This window comes from Ochlerotatus camptorhynchus, unplaced genomic scaffold (assembly GCF_037179485.1).
Source record: "Ochlerotatus camptorhynchus isolate MF236.1 unplaced genomic scaffold, CSIRO-AGI_Acam_v1.1 ptg000398l, whole genome shotgun sequence".
Lineage (NCBI taxonomy): Eukaryota > Metazoa > Arthropoda > Insecta > Diptera > Culicidae > Ochlerotatus > Ochlerotatus camptorhynchus.
The window spans coordinates 635,001-653,689 of record NW_027040885.1 but is presented as its reverse complement, the minus strand read 5'-3'; the positions used below and the strand labels follow the sequence as shown (position 1 = coordinate 653,689).

At 38.2% G+C, this 18,689-nt stretch overlaps 1 protein-coding gene across 1 annotated transcript; it reads right to left on the bottom strand.

Moving 5' to 3' along the window:
- Positions 1-1,180: 1,180 nt before the first annotated feature.
- Positions 1,181-12,040, bottom strand: LOC135710668 (L-threonine ammonia-lyase-like). The gene is made up of 8 exons (XM_065233310.1): positions 11,750-12,040; positions 11,423-11,590; positions 10,653-10,769; positions 5,306-5,542; positions 4,956-5,248; positions 4,785-4,877; positions 4,566-4,695; positions 1,181-1,357 (listed from the first exon to the last, which is right to left on the bottom strand). The coding sequence occupies exons 1-8, from the start codon at positions 12,002-12,004 to the stop codon at positions 1,247-1,249; spliced, it is 1,404 nt and encodes a 467-aa protein (XP_065089382.1). The 5' UTR covers positions 12,005-12,040; the 3' UTR covers positions 1,181-1,246.
- Between the last annotated feature and the right edge of the window lie 6,649 nt (positions 12,041-18,689).

The window sequence follows — 18,689 nt, the reverse complement described above, 5'->3', positions numbered from 1 at the left end:
GAATGGTTTCTCACCGGGAATGTCGTGGGTGAAGAATTCCACCTTGGAAGTCCTCAGGTGGGCGACGACCAAGTCATACTCCGCTTTGGTACGGAGCACCACCTTGGTACCGACTCTGCCCAACTTGTATTCGGCTTTAACGCCCAGCGTCGCTAGATCCGCGATGAGCTCATTAAGATGAGCATTTTTTACCACCAATGGAGGTAGCTTCACTTTTGCCGCACTCGGGCCGGCAGAATTTTCGTTGTCGATGGTGTCGCCGAAATCACCGATGTCGCTGGCGTTTGTTGCTGTGACGTCATCACGTCCACTCGCACCATCGGACTGGCCTTGGTTTTTCTTCCTCTTCTTGGATCGCTTCACCGTGGCGGAGGTGGTATTTCCAACATCGGTGGGAAGAGTAGCGTACCTATTTGAAATAGGTACACTCGTGCTACACTCACCACTGATCTTTTCCGTTTTCTCACGGAGCCTGCTCCGGGAGCGCTGTCTTCCCATCACACGATGCGACCGACACTACTGACGACGCGAATAAACGTTTGGAATAACTATCGAACAACTCGACAGAGCGAGCCAATACCGGACTGTACTGCTTGACGAACAAGCAGAGAATGTTAATGGAGGGTGTTTCAACACTCCGAAGGGTATAAATAGCGGAACCTTTCAGTTAGAATCGATTCCGTGCGATGAAGGCAAGAATGACAACTGTATCAAAACCGAATACTTCATCATTTCTCAATAGTGATGGAGTAATACGACATTCACTAAACTAAGGATACGGGATATACTACAATAGATCAAATTACTGGTCGCAGTGGTGTTATGTCCCGAACAGAGGAAAAAAAAGGGGGTATTTTTTATTGTAAATGCACAAGGCAACTATAGAAAAATTATGTGAGTCTAAAGCAGACTAAAAATTTATTTAATTTATGGACTCAATCCTATCTTCTTTTATCACTCCTTTAATCTAATCAGGAGAAATTGCTGTGGATAAACATTATTTATTCGCATGCATCAGAATACGTTGAAGTTAATTCCCAACAGGGATCTATTCTCATGTGAAGCTTCCATCACTGTCTGGTCATATGTAAGAAACAACTCAAAGAACATCAAAGAACATAATTGAAAACATAAGGAACATGGTTTATTCTGCTTTTATTCCTTTATATGTACATATGTGTGAATGAACCGATAAGCTCAGTTGAATAAACTGGCTCACCGTACCCTTTGTTTCCTCTAACAACGCTCAAATAGCCATCGGCATTTCGTAAAAGTACACTTCCGCATACGTCTCCTGCAGTGCTTTCCGCATCTCTTGCGAATGGACCCAGTCACGTGTCTCGCAGATAACTTTGACCTACAACAAACAGAAAATACAAATTATTGCACCCGTTGCCTGGCTGTAGTCGTCGTCATCTGAAATGGTACACATGTTTCGAATAGAGAATGAGTAATGGGATGAATACGAGAGGAAAACCGCTCAATTTGCAGTGGGCCAACAAGGAGTGGACGCTTTTCGTTCTAAATTTAAAGCATGTCAAGGGGTATAAAATTAACAAACGATTCGTAGTTAGACACGTAATTTGAATGTGCCCTGGATGTTTGAGGTGAAAAAGTGAAAATATAGGTAAGAAGCAATTGTGAACTTTTTACCTGTTTTCGGAATGAATTTTATGTTGTAACCCATTTCACACTAAGTTGCAGACAAGGTTGCTTCGACACTTTTTGCCATTCAAATTTTTGTTCAGGATTTTGAAATCATTAGATGTTATGATGATATTTTGTACTTTTTAATTAAATAAAATTTGTGAATTTCGCTTTCAGCGAGTCACAATCAGCGATTTTATTTTATCACTCTGTGTGAACGCTCACGAGACATAAAAGCGCTGATTGTGGCTTTCTAAAAGCAGAATTGGCAGCTTTTATGTGTCAAACACATTCTTTACAACCTCTTCTTGTAACACAAGTACAAAATATTATTAAAGTATCAAATGATTTGATTATAACGAAAAACATTTTTATATCAAAGTGAGTGGAAGCCACCTTGCTTGAAAGTAACAAGAATAGGTTGTACCGTAGAACCCCGTTAGTTTGAATAGCTAAAATGGAAATTACACTTCACTTATTTAGAATTTGTTTAACTGGTACCGTCACGCCATTGGGCACTTATGTAGGGGTTCTACGGTAAAGTATGTTTTTGACACACTAAAAACCAGTCAAACTCGCTTTCTGAACGTCACAATCAGCAATTTTATGATTGGTTAATACTCATTATGAGTAAACGGAAAAAAAATTGACAATGATTTACAATTTTTCAAACGAAATGAGTCGAAGCAACCTTCGTTGCAGAGAAGTTTAATTCATATTTTCAACTTGTTGGTTTATGAACACCGTGTCACCTGTTGTACCGAATCGTCCATGCCTTGCAACTTTTTCAAGTCTTACCACATATTTTATGTTGCGCAATATTGTCCTGGTCACTTTCTGTCGCGCAACATGGCACCGTAAAACGGGGTGAACTTAATCCCGCCACGTCCAATGGCCCGGCGAGCCCCAGCAACCCTACCGCTACCACTTTGACTAACGCATACACGTCAACGCGACCACACCCTTGTGTTGGTCAGGATCGTCGATCGTATGAAAGTCAAGCGGTTGATGGGTAAAATATGTAAACAAGCGGGAACAATAGCTCAATCGACGAAGTAAAAGTAAAATTAATTCTACTCGCGAACGGTGTTACCTTAATCAACCTAATTTATACTATTAAACATAAAAACTATCAGTATCTAACGTGTCGATTGAGCTAGACTGCAGTATCTTGATTAACTTATACTACTTTGAACTTATCTAAGGTGTGAACTAGCAGGAAAATTATTGAACTTATAACTAAACATATCGATATATACATCTAATAGCTACCTACAGCTGTAGAAAACCTTAATTTATTACCATAATATCTTTGCTCTATGCAAATTAATTATTGCGGAGCGAATCACTAAAAGTAAGCGTAATGCAATCTTTATATTTGTGCACAAAATATAACATATTATCAGGAATTTGTAATTTTTTCGATTTCGATCAATCTGCCGTAATAAAATTCCCGGATTCAAAAGATTCGTTTCACCGCCAAACATCATCATTGAGGTGAAGTTGATCACTAAACCGTTCAATTTTCTTTTCTCAACAATCCTTTGCCATGAAATTGTTGTTAGATTATTTGTTTAGTATTTCATTTAATAGTTTAAAATAGTACGTTTGAAATGCTTCCCCTATCAAACGATGCATTCTGTCACTCTAAATACTCGAATGCTGGGAAACCAGGATCAAGAGGAAACCGAAACCAGGATGCCGCAGCGACCCGTAGAAAAGAACCCAGCGTGTTTAAGCGTAATCCTAACCTTTCCATCAGAGATGTTGGAAAGAAGCTGGGAAGATCGCACACAACAGCGCAAAGATGCAGGACTGTGATGATAAGCAAAACACCACGGCCAAAGCAAGAGCACGTAAGTTATACACGCCATTGTTGACCAAGTTTGATTGCGTCATAATGGACGATGAAACATACGTGAATGCGGATTTCAAGCAGCTCCCAGGTCAAGATTTTTACACGGCTCCCGGAAAAGGACAGGTTCAAGATAAGAAAAGCAGAACAAGTTGTCAAAGTTCCCGAAAAAATACTTGGTTTGGCAGGCGATTTGCACATGTGGGATGAAAATCGGAATATTCGTGACAACTGGCACGATTAACCAAGATATTTATGTAAGGGAATGTTTGCAAAAACGCCTGTTGCATTTTTAGAAAAAATCACAGTTATTCTGTGCTGTTTTGGCCAGACCTCGCATCCAAATTGACTACGTGAAAATGGCTCATGAACGGTATACCGCCAACAACGTGCCAGTCGTGTCCAATGACAAATACCCTCCAAACTCGCTGGAGCTGCGTCCAATTGAAAAATATTGGGCAATCGATAAGCGGAACCTCCAGAAAACTCAGAAAACAGTTGGAAATGAGAAACAGTTTAAAGCAAATTGGCATTCAGCATCAAATAAGGTTGATGCCTTGTCAGTCTTCCCCTCAATTTTATGTCTTGCGTGTTCTGGTAACATCCGTCGAAAACTCCACAGGTCCAGTTTTAACTTAGTACACTACATTTAATATGTAAAACGTTTGAAATTTAAAAAAAAATCCATTGAAAAACCGCTGAGGTACGGCAATTTGAAATTGGATTCGAGTTAACCCCAGGGTAAGACAACGTAAGTTTTTTTTTTTTTTTGCACAGACAAAGGACATAACTTCTTACGAAGGGTATTACTTCATGTTTCCTTTCGCTGCATGCAGTTTCGAAAGTGGAATTACAAACGAAAGTGTATGAGTGAATTCTGAATATGAGTTTGATGGCCCACAGTGCAATATTAATGTAGGTTGGATTCGTCGATGGTTCAGTTGCGTCACGTTTTTGTCCGGGACAAATTTTCGACCATTTTCCCATTAATTCCATTTGCATCTATCTATGTGAAACAAATCCCGTTATGAAATATGTTCCCCCAATTGTGTGCTACACTTACCTCAACAGAATTCACGTCTCGAATAAAGGCACGTTCATGCATTATATCTTTAATCGAAACGCCAAGATTGGCCAACAGGTTGCACAACTTTGACACCCCTCCAGGGCCATCGCTGACCCGAACGGTGAATCTACAAACGAGGCGACATTCGTTAATATGAAGCTCTGAAACCGCAATATCCTTTGTGTGGCTAAAATGGGAAAAGAAGAGAGCACCTACCTTTGCAATCGACCTTCTGCCGCCATACCACGCTCCAAGCATCGACCAAACATGGTAGTGTCAATGTTTCCACCGCATACCAGTAGGACAACTCTATTGAAGCAAATAGAAGAAATGACTTTAGCCGCAAACCGGAGAAACACTCCCGATAAAGAGAAAAATAATTGTTACCTCTTCCCTTTGAACTCATCCAAATGACCAGCGAGAATTGCGGCTAATCCCGAAGCCCCAGCACCTTCGACAACACATTTTTCCAACTCGACTAATCTCAAAATGGCCAGAGCAATCCACTCTTCCTTCACTACTATCATTTTGTCCAACAAGGGTATGGTCGTGGCAAATGCATTATAACCAACTTGCGGCACAGCCAAACCATCGGCTAACGTTGCATTGTTGGGAGTGTATATTGGTGCTTTGTTTTCCAATGCCTTTGTGAAACTGGGGCACTTTTCCGACTCCACACCCTGAAAATTACAATCATTGCGATTTTAGTCATTCGGACCGAGCTATGGTAAACTTACAATGATTTTGGTTTGCGGGCTCAAGCTCTTAATGGCGGTAGCAACTCCAGCGATGAGTCCGCCTCCACCAACCGGGACAACCACGGCGTCAATGTCGCTCACTTGCTCCACAATTTCCAATCCTATTGTGCCTTGACCTGCCATGATGTGCGGATGGTCGTACCCGTTGATGTACGTCAGTCCCGTTTCGTGAGCCATTCTGAGGGCAATCTTTTTTGCCTCACACATATCAACACCCTGCAACGGAAAACAATCTCAATGTTGGTGACATTCTCTAACCGTGCTCGAGATTGAAAGGAACTTTTTGGAATGTTCTGTTGTGAACAGTTTACAATGGTTCCAACCGTAATTAGACAAACTTGTTTCTTGAAACTTAATTTTAATCGTTGTCATTGCAATATGCAATCAAATTCAAGTGGTGTCTTTAACATTAAAGGTTATGAAGTTTATCAACAGTCTTGAGTGAATTTGATTTTCATGATTTCTTGACGCTCCGATTGCTTTGAACATTACCTCGACAAATAAAAGTATACGGCAAGACTTTCTCACTAATCATAAAGCATTAACTCCATCTAAATCTTGCTCAAAGGCTGAGAAGTATGAGAATACCGATTCATTTAATAAACACCTGGTGCCACATCTCAAGACAAAGGCATTAGCGCTGTAGCAAGAAACGGATTTTCTATAAGTAGGCCTAACTTTGTTAATGGATACAACGATTTCGATCCAATCTTTCTAAGCTGGCTGGTGATGTAATTCAGCAATTACTTACAACCGGCCGCTAATGAGTTTTAGCATTTATGATACCACGCCAAGATAATCTGTTTTTCTTTTGAGGTTCAATGATAAATCAGATCCTCCGAACGAGAAACAGTAATAAGCTAGTCATGTGGCACGTGATAAATCCGACGGGTTTGATTAATAATATATTGATTCATCGCATTGTGGGGCAAGAAGTTGTTGTATTTTTTTTATAGTTAGATATAGATATAGTTTGCTTGATAAATATTTGAATAATCATCATTATTACTGTTCAGATGTTAATGTTAATATCAGATGTGGAGCGACGTTCAACCGGCTAGAATAAGATTTTAAAAGAAGATTCTAAAAAAGATCTGCAGCTGTGGCAGGAGACTCAGATTTTCATCACAATCAACAATTTTAACGGATAGTTATACATCAACAAATGCCTGAAAAACGTGTATTTCCGTTCAATAAGTCCCAACGAGGCCTCGTTAAGTTTTGGCCAGATTTGGTGAGTTGCCACTACAGTAAGAATGCGCAACAGTGGTATCGCTATAATGGAATAGACGTCATTGAGAAAGGGATGAACTCCCCAAACTACCCGGATTCCCGTCAAATCGAAATGTTGGAAAAGTTCAGATACTTTAAAATAGCAGCCGGTGACTTTGACTAGCAGCTTGTGCAGAAGTTCATCGCACGTATCAAGCCCAAAGTCCGAATTTTCATTCGAGAGAAATAAAAATCACAAAATTTTATTTTTAAACTACAGCAAATGCACTAGTGAAAATTAATATATGGACACTTTGAAAAGAATGGCTACTTCCAATTTTAGGAATCAAAGGAATTATAAATCATGTACCTAAGAAAGAACAAATTGAATAATGTACGTAGGAGCAGGCATGGAAAATCATTTGCATTCATTTCGTGCATTCATTTACATTCATTTGCCCCTAACTTTTTTCATCAACAGAATTCTGCAAAATGGTGTATAGAGCTTTTGTAGGTTTTGTTATTAGCTACAACTTTTGTTAACAACTTAAATCCGTATTTCTTATGTATGACGAACCAGAGCGAACAGAAGCCACTACTGTTTTTCAGTGAATGTATTTTACATTCACTGAAAAACAGTGACAAGTTCGGCCCGCTCTAATTCGTGATGCATAAGAGATACAGATTTGAGTTATGGGCAAAAGCTAATAACAAAATCTACTAAAGCACTATACATCATTTTGCGGAATGCTGTAGATGAAAAAAGTTAGAGGCAAATGAATGTAAATGATTGCATGAAATGAATGTAAATGATTTTCCATGCCTGCGTAGGAGCAATAAATGGAAATTCCTAGGAAATAAATAAAAGGACGCCAAACAAAATTGTACCGCAAATTGATTATTGTAGAAACATTATTTAGCAGCTCAAAAATCACAAAAATCATTGGTTGATCATCAATGATCACATAAGAGATACATACGTTTATGCGTTTTCCGAGCTAGTTTCTGTGTATGCATGGCGATTAACTTCGAGTGTTCTATATTTTTTGTAAGATGGATCTCCATATAGCTTGGCTAAAGTCATGTTCAATGATTATTTAAACTAAGTTATTGGTTATTTAGGTGCCACAATAAGCTTAGACTTGTTTAAACATGATTCCAGATTGACTAATCCGCACTTGGGTTCTTTTCTAATCACGATTAAGCTTGTCTAAACTTATGATGGCACCAAAATAAGCAATAACCAAAAACAATTATTGAACTTATTTTTTCAATGTTTGGCGGTAATCCATCCGGTAGAAGTTATTGAATAATTGATTGTAATTGACATGGATACACAGAAGCTTACTCGAAAAACGCCTAAATGTACATAGCTCATATTTTATAATTGTTGATACACCAATGATTTTTCTTATTTTCGAGAACTTCTGGCATAAACTTGCCAGAAATTAAGTTTAATGATTATTTGAGCTAACTCTTTGATTATTTTGGTGCCAAAATATTTGCTGACATGCTATGTTTAAAAAATGATCAATTTCCCATACATTTTTGTATGGTGTCCTTATATTTATTTCCGAAGGAGAAAATCACATTTCTATTAATTTCTCCTACATACATTATGCAATTGATTGTTTCTTAAGCTTATATTGTATCATGATAAAGTTCACATGATCTAAAATTCCTCGATTCATAGATTTAGGAGGAGTTATGCATTTTAAGGTGTCCTTATATAAATTTCCACTAACTATCTACATAACATTTTCTTCTGATAACGTTTTATTCTAAACCAAACAGATGCTGAGATACATCCGATTGAATGCGTACCAATTCTAAATTGGCAGGGCTTTATGTAGAAATGGGTCCATAATTACCCCAAAGTAAATATATGAAAAGAACGGTAAATTTATGCCATCAACAATGACTTTTCTGAAGGGAAAATTTCTGGGGAATCGGTTGCGTTTATTCTCATACGCCACTGAGCGTTGGAAAAATGTGTCTTGGGCCATTTCACTCAATTTTTCCTTTATTATGGAAACTTTTTTCTCTCAGCTTTATTTTTCGTATACAGTAACACCTCCATATGTGCGGTGGGTGATAACGTGCACCCACCGCTATTTCTCAGCTGTTCTTAATCCAATTGAGCTGATTTTATGAAGATAACTAGTTTATGGTTGACACTAATCACATACATAAAATCAGGATGTCAGGAAGGACAACCGTGAAACAGCGGTGGGTGGACGGTACTACCAATCACATATATGGAGGGGTTACTGTAACATTAGTAATGTATGTATATTTCTTCTTCTTATTATTCTTTAGTTTTATTACGTCCCCAGTGGGACTTTACACCGGCCACCAACGTAGTGTTCTATGAGCACTTCCACAGTTGTTCATTGAGAGCATCGGAAATCAAACCCAGCCGCCTCCGGCACGGTCTTGCTTTATAGCTGCGCCTTTACCGACTGAGCTAAGGCAGACCTCGAAAAACGTATTGACTAGCTGAAGGAAGACGAGTGTCCTGGATTAGTTTACGCAGCCATGCTGGGACATTCACCATTTACTTTGAGCGCCGGTTTCTCCAAAAGTTCCCGAATGAACGACCAGTTGTTTTAATTTATGATGGAAATTCGTCCCACGCTTGTATTGAGCTGATTGAAACTGCAGTGCAGGAGCAAATTGTAATATTAAAACTCCAAACCTCCCACAAGTCATTTGCTTCAATTTATCGATTTTTCTGTTGTAAAACCCCTTAAGCAAAAGTATCATAAACGTGTGTTTGCTATATCTTACTGTAGGTGATCTATGCTCAACTTTCAGTAAAAAATACGCCCTTTCAGAAGTGCAAATGAGTTAAACCAAAATGATCTTCACTTTATTAGAGTTAAACCAAAATGATCTTCACGTTAATAAATTAAATTATTATATTTCAAATGCAACTAATAGGGGAAATGGCTCTTATGTTGGCCTATGGATCTAAGATTGGGCCCATCTCTAAAAATCTGTTATTTATCAATTTTATCTAGATGAACGCGTCATTGGGACGGTACTAATGGATATTTTTGGTCGCTATTGAAAATTTAGTCGATTGCTGAACTTATGTTTGGACCCAAATTAGGGGCATTTAGGCCGGCATTACATACATTCCATAAGTATTTTAAGTAAAAAATCGTTTATAACTTTTCAACAAAATGTGACTGCAACTAAGGTGTGCCATAAGAATTTAAAAAGTTCCTGGAACATATGTTTTACGAGAAATCAATGTATAGAAAGTTACTGTAGAAAAAAAGATTTTTCAGGGACCACCCTAAGTTACTCATAGTGAATCATTAGAGAAACAAATGCTTCCCTAAGCAAAGGTTTAGCTTTATTGATCTTATTTTGAACACGTCAGATGGGTTTGGTCCTAGCTAGAATCTGGCCAACTTTTTCAGGGGTACCCTGATCATGTTTGGATGTGACCACCCAAGTAACCACCATGCTCGTTATTAGCACTCTAATCGTCCTTTTTTGCAATATAAGGATGATATAGAGCTTTAAAACTCTATATTAGCCGTATATCAGCATTATATTGCAAAAAGGTCCATTAGCGGGCTTGTTGGTTACTTGGACAATGTGGTCCTGGGATTTGGCTGTCATTGACCATGTTTTTGAATTCTGATGAAATTGACTTAAATGAACTAAGATTCAAAATTAGCCTCAAGACTTGTACTCAATGGAAATCGTTCCGTCCAAATATTCAGAACTGATTGTACGATTCCAAAAATATAGAAAAGTGTTCAATGGCACCACAAGATTAATAATTTTGCTATTTTTTTTTCCGATTCGGTGCAGTGGTTGTAGAGAAACACGAATTACGAAATTATTTCGTCACAGACGCACATATATACATACACGTGGTTAAGAATCCCACGCCGTGCCAGGGGTACACGTGGGTATAACTTGGTTTACAGCCCAATAAAACAACACTACAGGCCAGGATTTTGAAGCTTTTGATCTACGTGCTATAACAAATAAAACACACACAGACATTATCCGATCTCGTCGAGCTGAGTCGATTGGTGACCATTATTAAAAAAAAACAACATCAACATTGACCGATGTAATAAACACTCACCTGAACTACGACGGTAGCATGGTAGTTGCGACATTTCTGTATTTTCATGAGAGACGCCTTGCACGGCATGACAACTGTCACAGGAATTCCCAGTTTCCAGCCGTGGTAACTAAGTCCCTAGAAATTAGAAAAAGTAGTTTATTTGTTATCTTTCGTTAAAACTTCTAGAGGGAGAATTTGTACGAAATATAAAAAAAGGCTAAAAACCAAATTCAATAATGATAAAATTCTCCAATCATATTCACAATTCAGTCTTATCGTGCCTTATTTTTATTCCTAGTATTTTAGTATTCCCAAGCAGCAACGTCAAAGAATACCTGACCGCACATAAATAAATTCGAATGATTACCGCTTGATGGTTATTGAATTAAGGGGGCATTATAATCGAATTATTCACATTTGTCTCGATTTAATGTTTCTGTTAGTGTATTGTAAAAATATAGAAACATCTCTTTATTGTTTTTCATCCTCAGCCATTCAGCACTTTCTGATACAATGTTGCATGCTCTTATGTTTAAACTTCGAACCCGTTTTTTAACGTTAAAGATTCCTATTTGGTTCAACCGATGTTCCAATATCTACTTCTGGGAAATTGATCGTGTTTTGCGGGTAGCAGATGTAAAGGAATCATTGGCTTTCCCATCAAATCAACCCCCCAGCAAAACAATGTTATTTATGAAGAAACATCATGCCACATCAGGCTGTCTTTCCTCCTCCCACACATACACAGATGTACCCTCTGCTAAGGGCTGTCAGAGTAAATACCGTACCTGAGCATGGTTACCAAGAGAAGCCGAAATAACTCCCTTCTTCTTCAGTTCGTCGGTCAGCATAAGTAGGGCATATCGGGCTCCGCGTTCTTTGAAGCTGCCGGTAAACTGAAGGAATTCCTTTTTCAGGTAAATGTCCATATCTATCATTTCCGAAAGGTGCGATCTCTGACAAATTGAAAAGAAAAAAGAATTTCAATAAAAACGTCAATTAGTGTTGATTAGTGCTTCATTTATCAAGACTCTCAAAGAGCCGTTAAAAAAAAAACCATCGATCGATGGATGGGGTGAGGATGGGAAAACTGTCAATGAGCTTTCTCTTCTTACCGGACACGGTGTGTACTCGATTCCTTTCTTTATTTTGAACGCCGCCGAAGTAACATCTTGAAAGGTAATTATCTGAGGATTATCAGCGTTGCAAAAAGGATCGACGAATTCTTGCTCTTGTTCAGCGGTGCCCCCATTACTCATCATTTCGGTGGAGTTTTTCTCCGCCTCTGGCTTGTTTTCCTTCTGCTTCTTCTCGGTGTGTGTTATCGTCGTGGCAGCCAGTTGGCTCGTGATGGCAGCCGTTTGACTCATGTTTCAGGCCAATCTGAAAATAATGTGAATTGGGATGAGTTGACAAATGACTTTTTCTAGTACTTGCTGACGACGATAAATGACGAATGGTTAGAGGACCGACAGCGATGTTAGAATTGGTACTGATTTTTCCTACCCACAATCCCGGCCATTATCACTTGTAGGGTTGAAGCTATCAGATTCTATCACATTTACTGCTACAAGTAATCAATTGAAGTAGGTAACATTGGAGATTAATAGCCAGGAATGTTTTCTCTCTATTAGCTGTGAGCAGAGAATTAAGTTGTTATTGGCTCTTGGGAATTTACGAGAGGAAGTGCTGATAAAAAGTGGATGGCAAACTTCAAGCAGTATTACCCTTACTCTTATTCTCTATGAAATTGATTTACATGAAACTGCACAGAAAAAATCTGAATATTACTGCTGATGTAAACATCTATGCATGCGCCCAACCGGAAAGATTCTTGAACAGATTTGCATGAAAAGTAGGCAGAATTTTCAATGTTTGACCGTATGAGCAGTTTCGGTAATGTGGTCGTCGGATGGTTTTTTAAATAAGTTTGAAATGTTTGTGTTAGCTATATTTTCCAACAAAGTTTCAAAAACTTGCTAGTAAGCTGACATTACATTTTTTTTCCTTTGGTTTGTTTTTTCCGTCGATCTTGTTTTCCGTGCTGAGCACCAATGCTACCGACGTGCCAGGAAGGCAGCTCCCAAACCTGGACCCTACCTATCGACCCAACAACTCATGAACCGGGGACCAACGGCTTTACTTCCCTTCCGAAGCAAAGCGTGATCAGAGATGTTAAGCCTCAGAACATCCCGGCGGCGCCCACTGGGATTGAACCCAGGACTGCTGGGGTGAGAGGTAATTACACTTACCACTACACCACCGGCGCCGTTCTGACATTACATTTGTTGTTAGAAAACATGCAGAAGAAGTAAGAAATCCACCCTTACATTTGAGGTTCATGCCTCATTTGTTTCGCGAGTCTAACTACAAATTTCTTATAACACGAAATACTAACTTGAAAGAAATATTGCTAACAAAGGTAGACGGTTGCAAACGACATTTGTAATATTTCATTAAATGTTTCATAAATTTACATGATTTTCAATGTAATATTGTATGATATATGGACCTCCATTTATGTGCATAATATTGAATAGAAATTTGTACTACACAGTTTCATAATATAGTGTAAGCTTCTGTTATATATGATGTACATAAATGGAGCGTCCATACATCATACGACTTTACATTATAGATCTTTTTTTCTTTTTGTTTTCCGTACTGAGTACCAATGCTACCGACGCCTGGGAGGCAGCTCCCACACTTGGTCCCTACCTATCGACCCATCAATTCATGAACCGGGGACTAACGGCTTTACTTCCGAAGGAAGGCGTGATCAGAGATTTTATGTCAAAGAAAATTCCGACGGCGCCAACCGCGATTGATCCCACGCCTTTTGGGATGAGAGGGAATTACGCTTAACACTACACCACCAGCGCCACTTTACATTATAGATCATTTAAAGTTAGGAGTCATTTAATTAAATAATCATCTTTGTTATCAACATTTCTAGCAAGTTGCTAGTATGCGTGAAAAGAAATACAAAATTTGCCCGCATGAGTATTTACATCATCACTAATATTCTGAAATTTCGACTGTGTACTTTTTATAACTGTATGGTGTCAAAATCGAAGTTAATCAATCCGATTCCGAACTAATATTTGGCAGTGCTTCCGTAAAATAAAAATCAAAATTTGAATGCGAATTCCGGTTGAACCTAACTTTACCAACCGTTCAACTTAAATTACGAAATTAAGATCGTAATTTATCAAAAATGTTGCTATCAATACTCACAAAGTTCGAAAAAGTAGTGTAAATTACTGTTTAATATGACGTACATAAATGGACTTCCAGTGGGCGCCGGTGGTGTAGTGGTAAGCGTGACTGCTTTCTAACACCCCAATGGGTCTGGGTTCAATCCCAGCCGAGGTCGGTGGGATTTTTCGGAGGCATAAAAATCTCTGGTCACGTCTTCCTTCGGAAGGGAAGTAAAGCCGTTGGTCCCGGCCCATGTGTGTTGAATGGGTGCGATATTAGACTGATGCAAAATTTCACTTTTTTGCTCCACAGTGCTTAAATGGTTTCAAATCGGGTCCTGATTAGCCTCCCAAAGCTACAACTCATTTGGTTAGAAACAGACTTCGCACAAGTCATTTGAAGTTTACATGTAAATTACTATGGGAAATCTCAACTTTCTGTTGATTGCCTTCTAGTCTTTTTCCATATTGAGCTACGAAACAGTTCGATAGCCATTCTTATAAACAATTTTCTCAGCTACAACTTTGCTGGAGATCGTTTCTATGTAAAACGAGACAGGAAAAAGTTATTAATTATTTAAGAGGTTGGTAAACTTATGACATGATCAAGCAGCTGCTCTGTAGGCAACACTGTATTTTGTAGTGTGACATAGTAGCCATTATTTTTGTGTCCTATTCAAAGCCCCAGAAACACCAATGTTGCCTGCTGAGCAGTTGATTGAGCATGATCATAAGACATCAGCGCATTGAACCATTGATAACTTTCGATCCTTGTATTTAACCAAAATGTGATCTTCAGAAAAGTTGTAGCTGGGAAAATTTCCTACAAGCACAGTTGAAAATTTTTGAAGCAGACTTATATGGTGAATTATTAGGTAGACATGAACAAAAATCTTGGTTTTACCATAGTAATTCCCATACAAATTTCAAATGGTTTGTGCCATCTCAGTTTCTCACCAAATGGGTTCAAATTTTGAGAGGTTAGTCAGGATCCGATTTGGAATCGTTTAAGTATTGTGGAGCGAAAATTTCAAAATTTGCATCACTCTAGTGCGATATCCTACGCAGGTGTGGAAGCTGCCTGCCTTGCACATTCGATTGCCTTTAATGGATGGCAATCGATGTCCGTCGGTGATTGGCACTAGATTGCGGAACAGGGACCGACGTTAAATAAAAAAAAAGACGCACATAAATGGAGCGTCATATAGGGTTAATGTCAAGCCTAAGTGTTCTAAGGAAAGCAATCAAAAATATTGATTTGTATAGAGTCCCTATGACGCATTGTTACAAGAAAAACTGAAGAACAGGATATTTTTATCGCTGAGCCAGTCTTAGATCCATAAGCCACCATTAGAGCCAATGCACTACAGATCATGTGAATTTACGATACTAAAATTCAATCTTTGTTGATAGTAGTTGATAGTTGATGTAGTGCTGATCTGTTTTTCAATATTTGTCCTACATCTATTCAACATCCAAACATGAACAAGGACTACCCACTATCAGTCTCGATGCAAGATCTATGAAGTCCAGAGGCCATCTTGGAATCAACTACCTTTCATCACTTTTTAAAAGAGAAAAAATTCTGTTACTTAGTATCATGGTACTATTTTAATTTATTGCAGATTTGCCCATCCTTTTCTTGAAAAGTTACGATCCATTACGAAAAATGCAATACAGTATTGCGATTGTGCAATAACATCATGAACTTATTGCGATGACCAGTGGCTCCGGTGGTGGAGTGGTAACCGTGATTGCCTCTCAGCCCAACAGGCCTGGGTTCAATCCCAGTCGGCGCCACCGGGATTTGTTAAGGTATACAATCTCTGATCACGGGAAGTAAAACCGTTGGTCCCCGGTCTATGAGTTGATGGTCTATAGGTAGGGTCCAGGTGTCTCATGCGTCGGTAGCATTGGTACTCAGTAAAAAAAAACTTACTGTGATGAATGCTAGCATTATGCTGAAGATAAACTACTTTGGCACGAGCACTAAATAAAAGTTCGGAAGTCTGACTTCCGTCTTCGGAACCTTCTTCCGATCTTTACGGAATTCATGATTGTTGTTGTTTTTTATTGTCGGGACTTTTAACAGCACTTTTTCAGTATCACCAGTCGCGTCGAAAGTCAATTCATCAGCGAATGCACAGAGGTGCATTATGCTATGTGTGTAGCATATAATTCCGCATTTATTTCCACTTGTTTTGAAGTAATATTTAACTAATAAAGTTTTTAATTCTAACACAATATTCCAAAGGATATTCTGATTGTTGTAACCAAACAGAAAAATCTATCCGTTTTTTATACAAAACATAAAATCCTTAAGCAATGTCTCACTGAGGCTGATCACGGTGCCAAATTATTGTGATTTTCAACGGTCGCACTAAGTTTGCCCCTTTAGAATTGATAAAACCATCCATACAAAATAGAAAAAAAACACCCAAATGATCTATAGATTCCCGGTGAAAATCCCTGATCCATAAAAAATATCAATATGATCCATATTTTATATAGTTTAATTTAACAACACTACTATAAAAATCTACTGCTTAATTTCTTAAAAATGACGAACGAGTATTGAAAATGATCCATAAACTTAAACTTACGAAATTGATCCCTAGAAAATCACGTTGGCACTAAAAATTATAGGTTTGATCCATAAATGAGACATATATTTGCTGTTTAGCAATTTGCTTTTTTCATTTTGATCTATAAATAAAAAAACAATGCACCAGTGCTGACTTGTTTAATGTTACATGCACCACTGGTGCATTATTTACTAATTAAATATAGTGGCAAAACATGGAAAATGTATATCTAATTTTTGGATCATTACTATATATTTTAGTGCGCCAACGTGACTTTTTAGGGATCAATTTCGTTAGTTTAAGATTCATTATTGGTCGATTTATGGATCGTTTGCAATAGGTTTTTGGGAAAGTTGCACGATTTAAATTTCTAATATATCACAAATTTACTGCAACGTTTTTATAATTGTGTTGTTAAATTGACATAAAATATGGATCATATTAATACTTTTTATGGATTTTCACCGTGGATTTATGGATCATTTAGGTATTTTCCTAATTTATATTGATCATTTGTATATGCAAAAGTATGTTTGCCGATTTTCAACACCATTACACTTTTGTTTCAGCTGAACCACTGATGCGGCAAACTAATCAGTTTCATCGTAATCCATCTGGTATTCATGCATCAACAGTACAATCCTATTACAATCACCTTTACTGCTCTGCCTTTCCAATCAAATTTACCTTTTCTGCTCGTCTGCTTTTGAATACTGAACACGTAGTTTCCAACGAAAGGTTTACATCTAGCACTGCTCTGCTATAAATACTGATTTTATGTTTCACAAATCTCCATAATCAAATGACGTCACTCGTAAAACGACACTATTAGCGACTCGATAACAAATATAACTGATGGACCAATTTTCACTTCAAACGCGTGGTATCAATATTGGTTGGTTATTTAACAGCTTTGTGCACTTTTACACTCGTTCTGTTTTCCCACGGTGTGATGAACACTTCTACGAAGCGCGCATTATCCGCCTGTGGCCACCACCAGTCGGGATGTGTTAATTGAATAAATCACCTCAATGGCAACAGCACTCTCCTATTTGTGATGTGCTCAGCAACGCCTACGGTGACGATTCGACTACTTGCGTACCTTGTTTGGGTTCGATTTTATTCAAAACCACGGTCTCTTTCGGTTATCAACAACTCGATCACAGCTTGTCCTGTAAGTTGGGAGCGCTATCACTGGCTTTGTCGTTCGCCTCGGATGCTGTTTTGTTTGATTCGAGAACGGTAAGTTGAAACCGTTCATGACATACATAATTATCGCTGTTTCAGTATTGCTTGCTGAAATGTGTAAATTGAAACTAGCTATACCCAACACTTGTTAGCTATTAGTGCATATTTGACTGGATTTAACATACCAACATACATAACATATATAGTTGGTAAAATTGCATAAAATAGCCAAAAACACGGCTATTAAAACCACGCGCAATCGATTTCTAGACTTTTCCATTTGGTTCTAGTTCATTTATTTATTTATTTATTCGTCAATCAATCAAATCGTAGACTACACATTAACATAAGGACTTATGTTCTATGACTTCACAGGGTTCTGAAATATATTTTTAATTCTGTTGAGGGCATATTTAGGTCAATCATTTCACAATGATGTTTATAAACAGTCATCATCTGATTTACCGGTCCAAATTTAGCGTAATTGGTCCGATGGCAATCTACTGCGAATTAGTGTCGATTGCGCAATTGTCGGGAAGGTGCATACAAATTTAATCTAGCCAAAAGATGAGCTGAGTCAATACGTTGCGAAATGATATTGTTTGATAAAGAAATCTTTGCGTAATCCCGACGTTCTGATAAACAAGCAACGTGCTTCATATGATTATAATTGTTTTTTAATTGACTCTATTCGTTCTTCATGCTTTTTCATATAAGGTGACCTAACAACGCTACAATATTCTAAAATGGACCTCACATAAGTGGAAACCGAAACGTTTTATAAAATTAAGCATAATGCCTGCTCTGTGTATTATTGTGTTATAATGGTCCACAAATGTCAATTTAGAATCTAGAATAGCACCTTGTAACCGTCCGTAGAATTCTCTAAGTGAGACGTTGCAAACACAGTGGCTTATGCGCCACTCTCGATAACGAGAGACCACTGGTCGTTTCTTTTCAGTTTGCCCGACTAAGCCCTTTTAAGCATGAGCGACGTTCTCAAAGGGAAATTTCCGAACGGTACTGAATTATGAACGCAGCCAAACTGTAACGAATAATTCTACCGACCAAGATGACGGTAT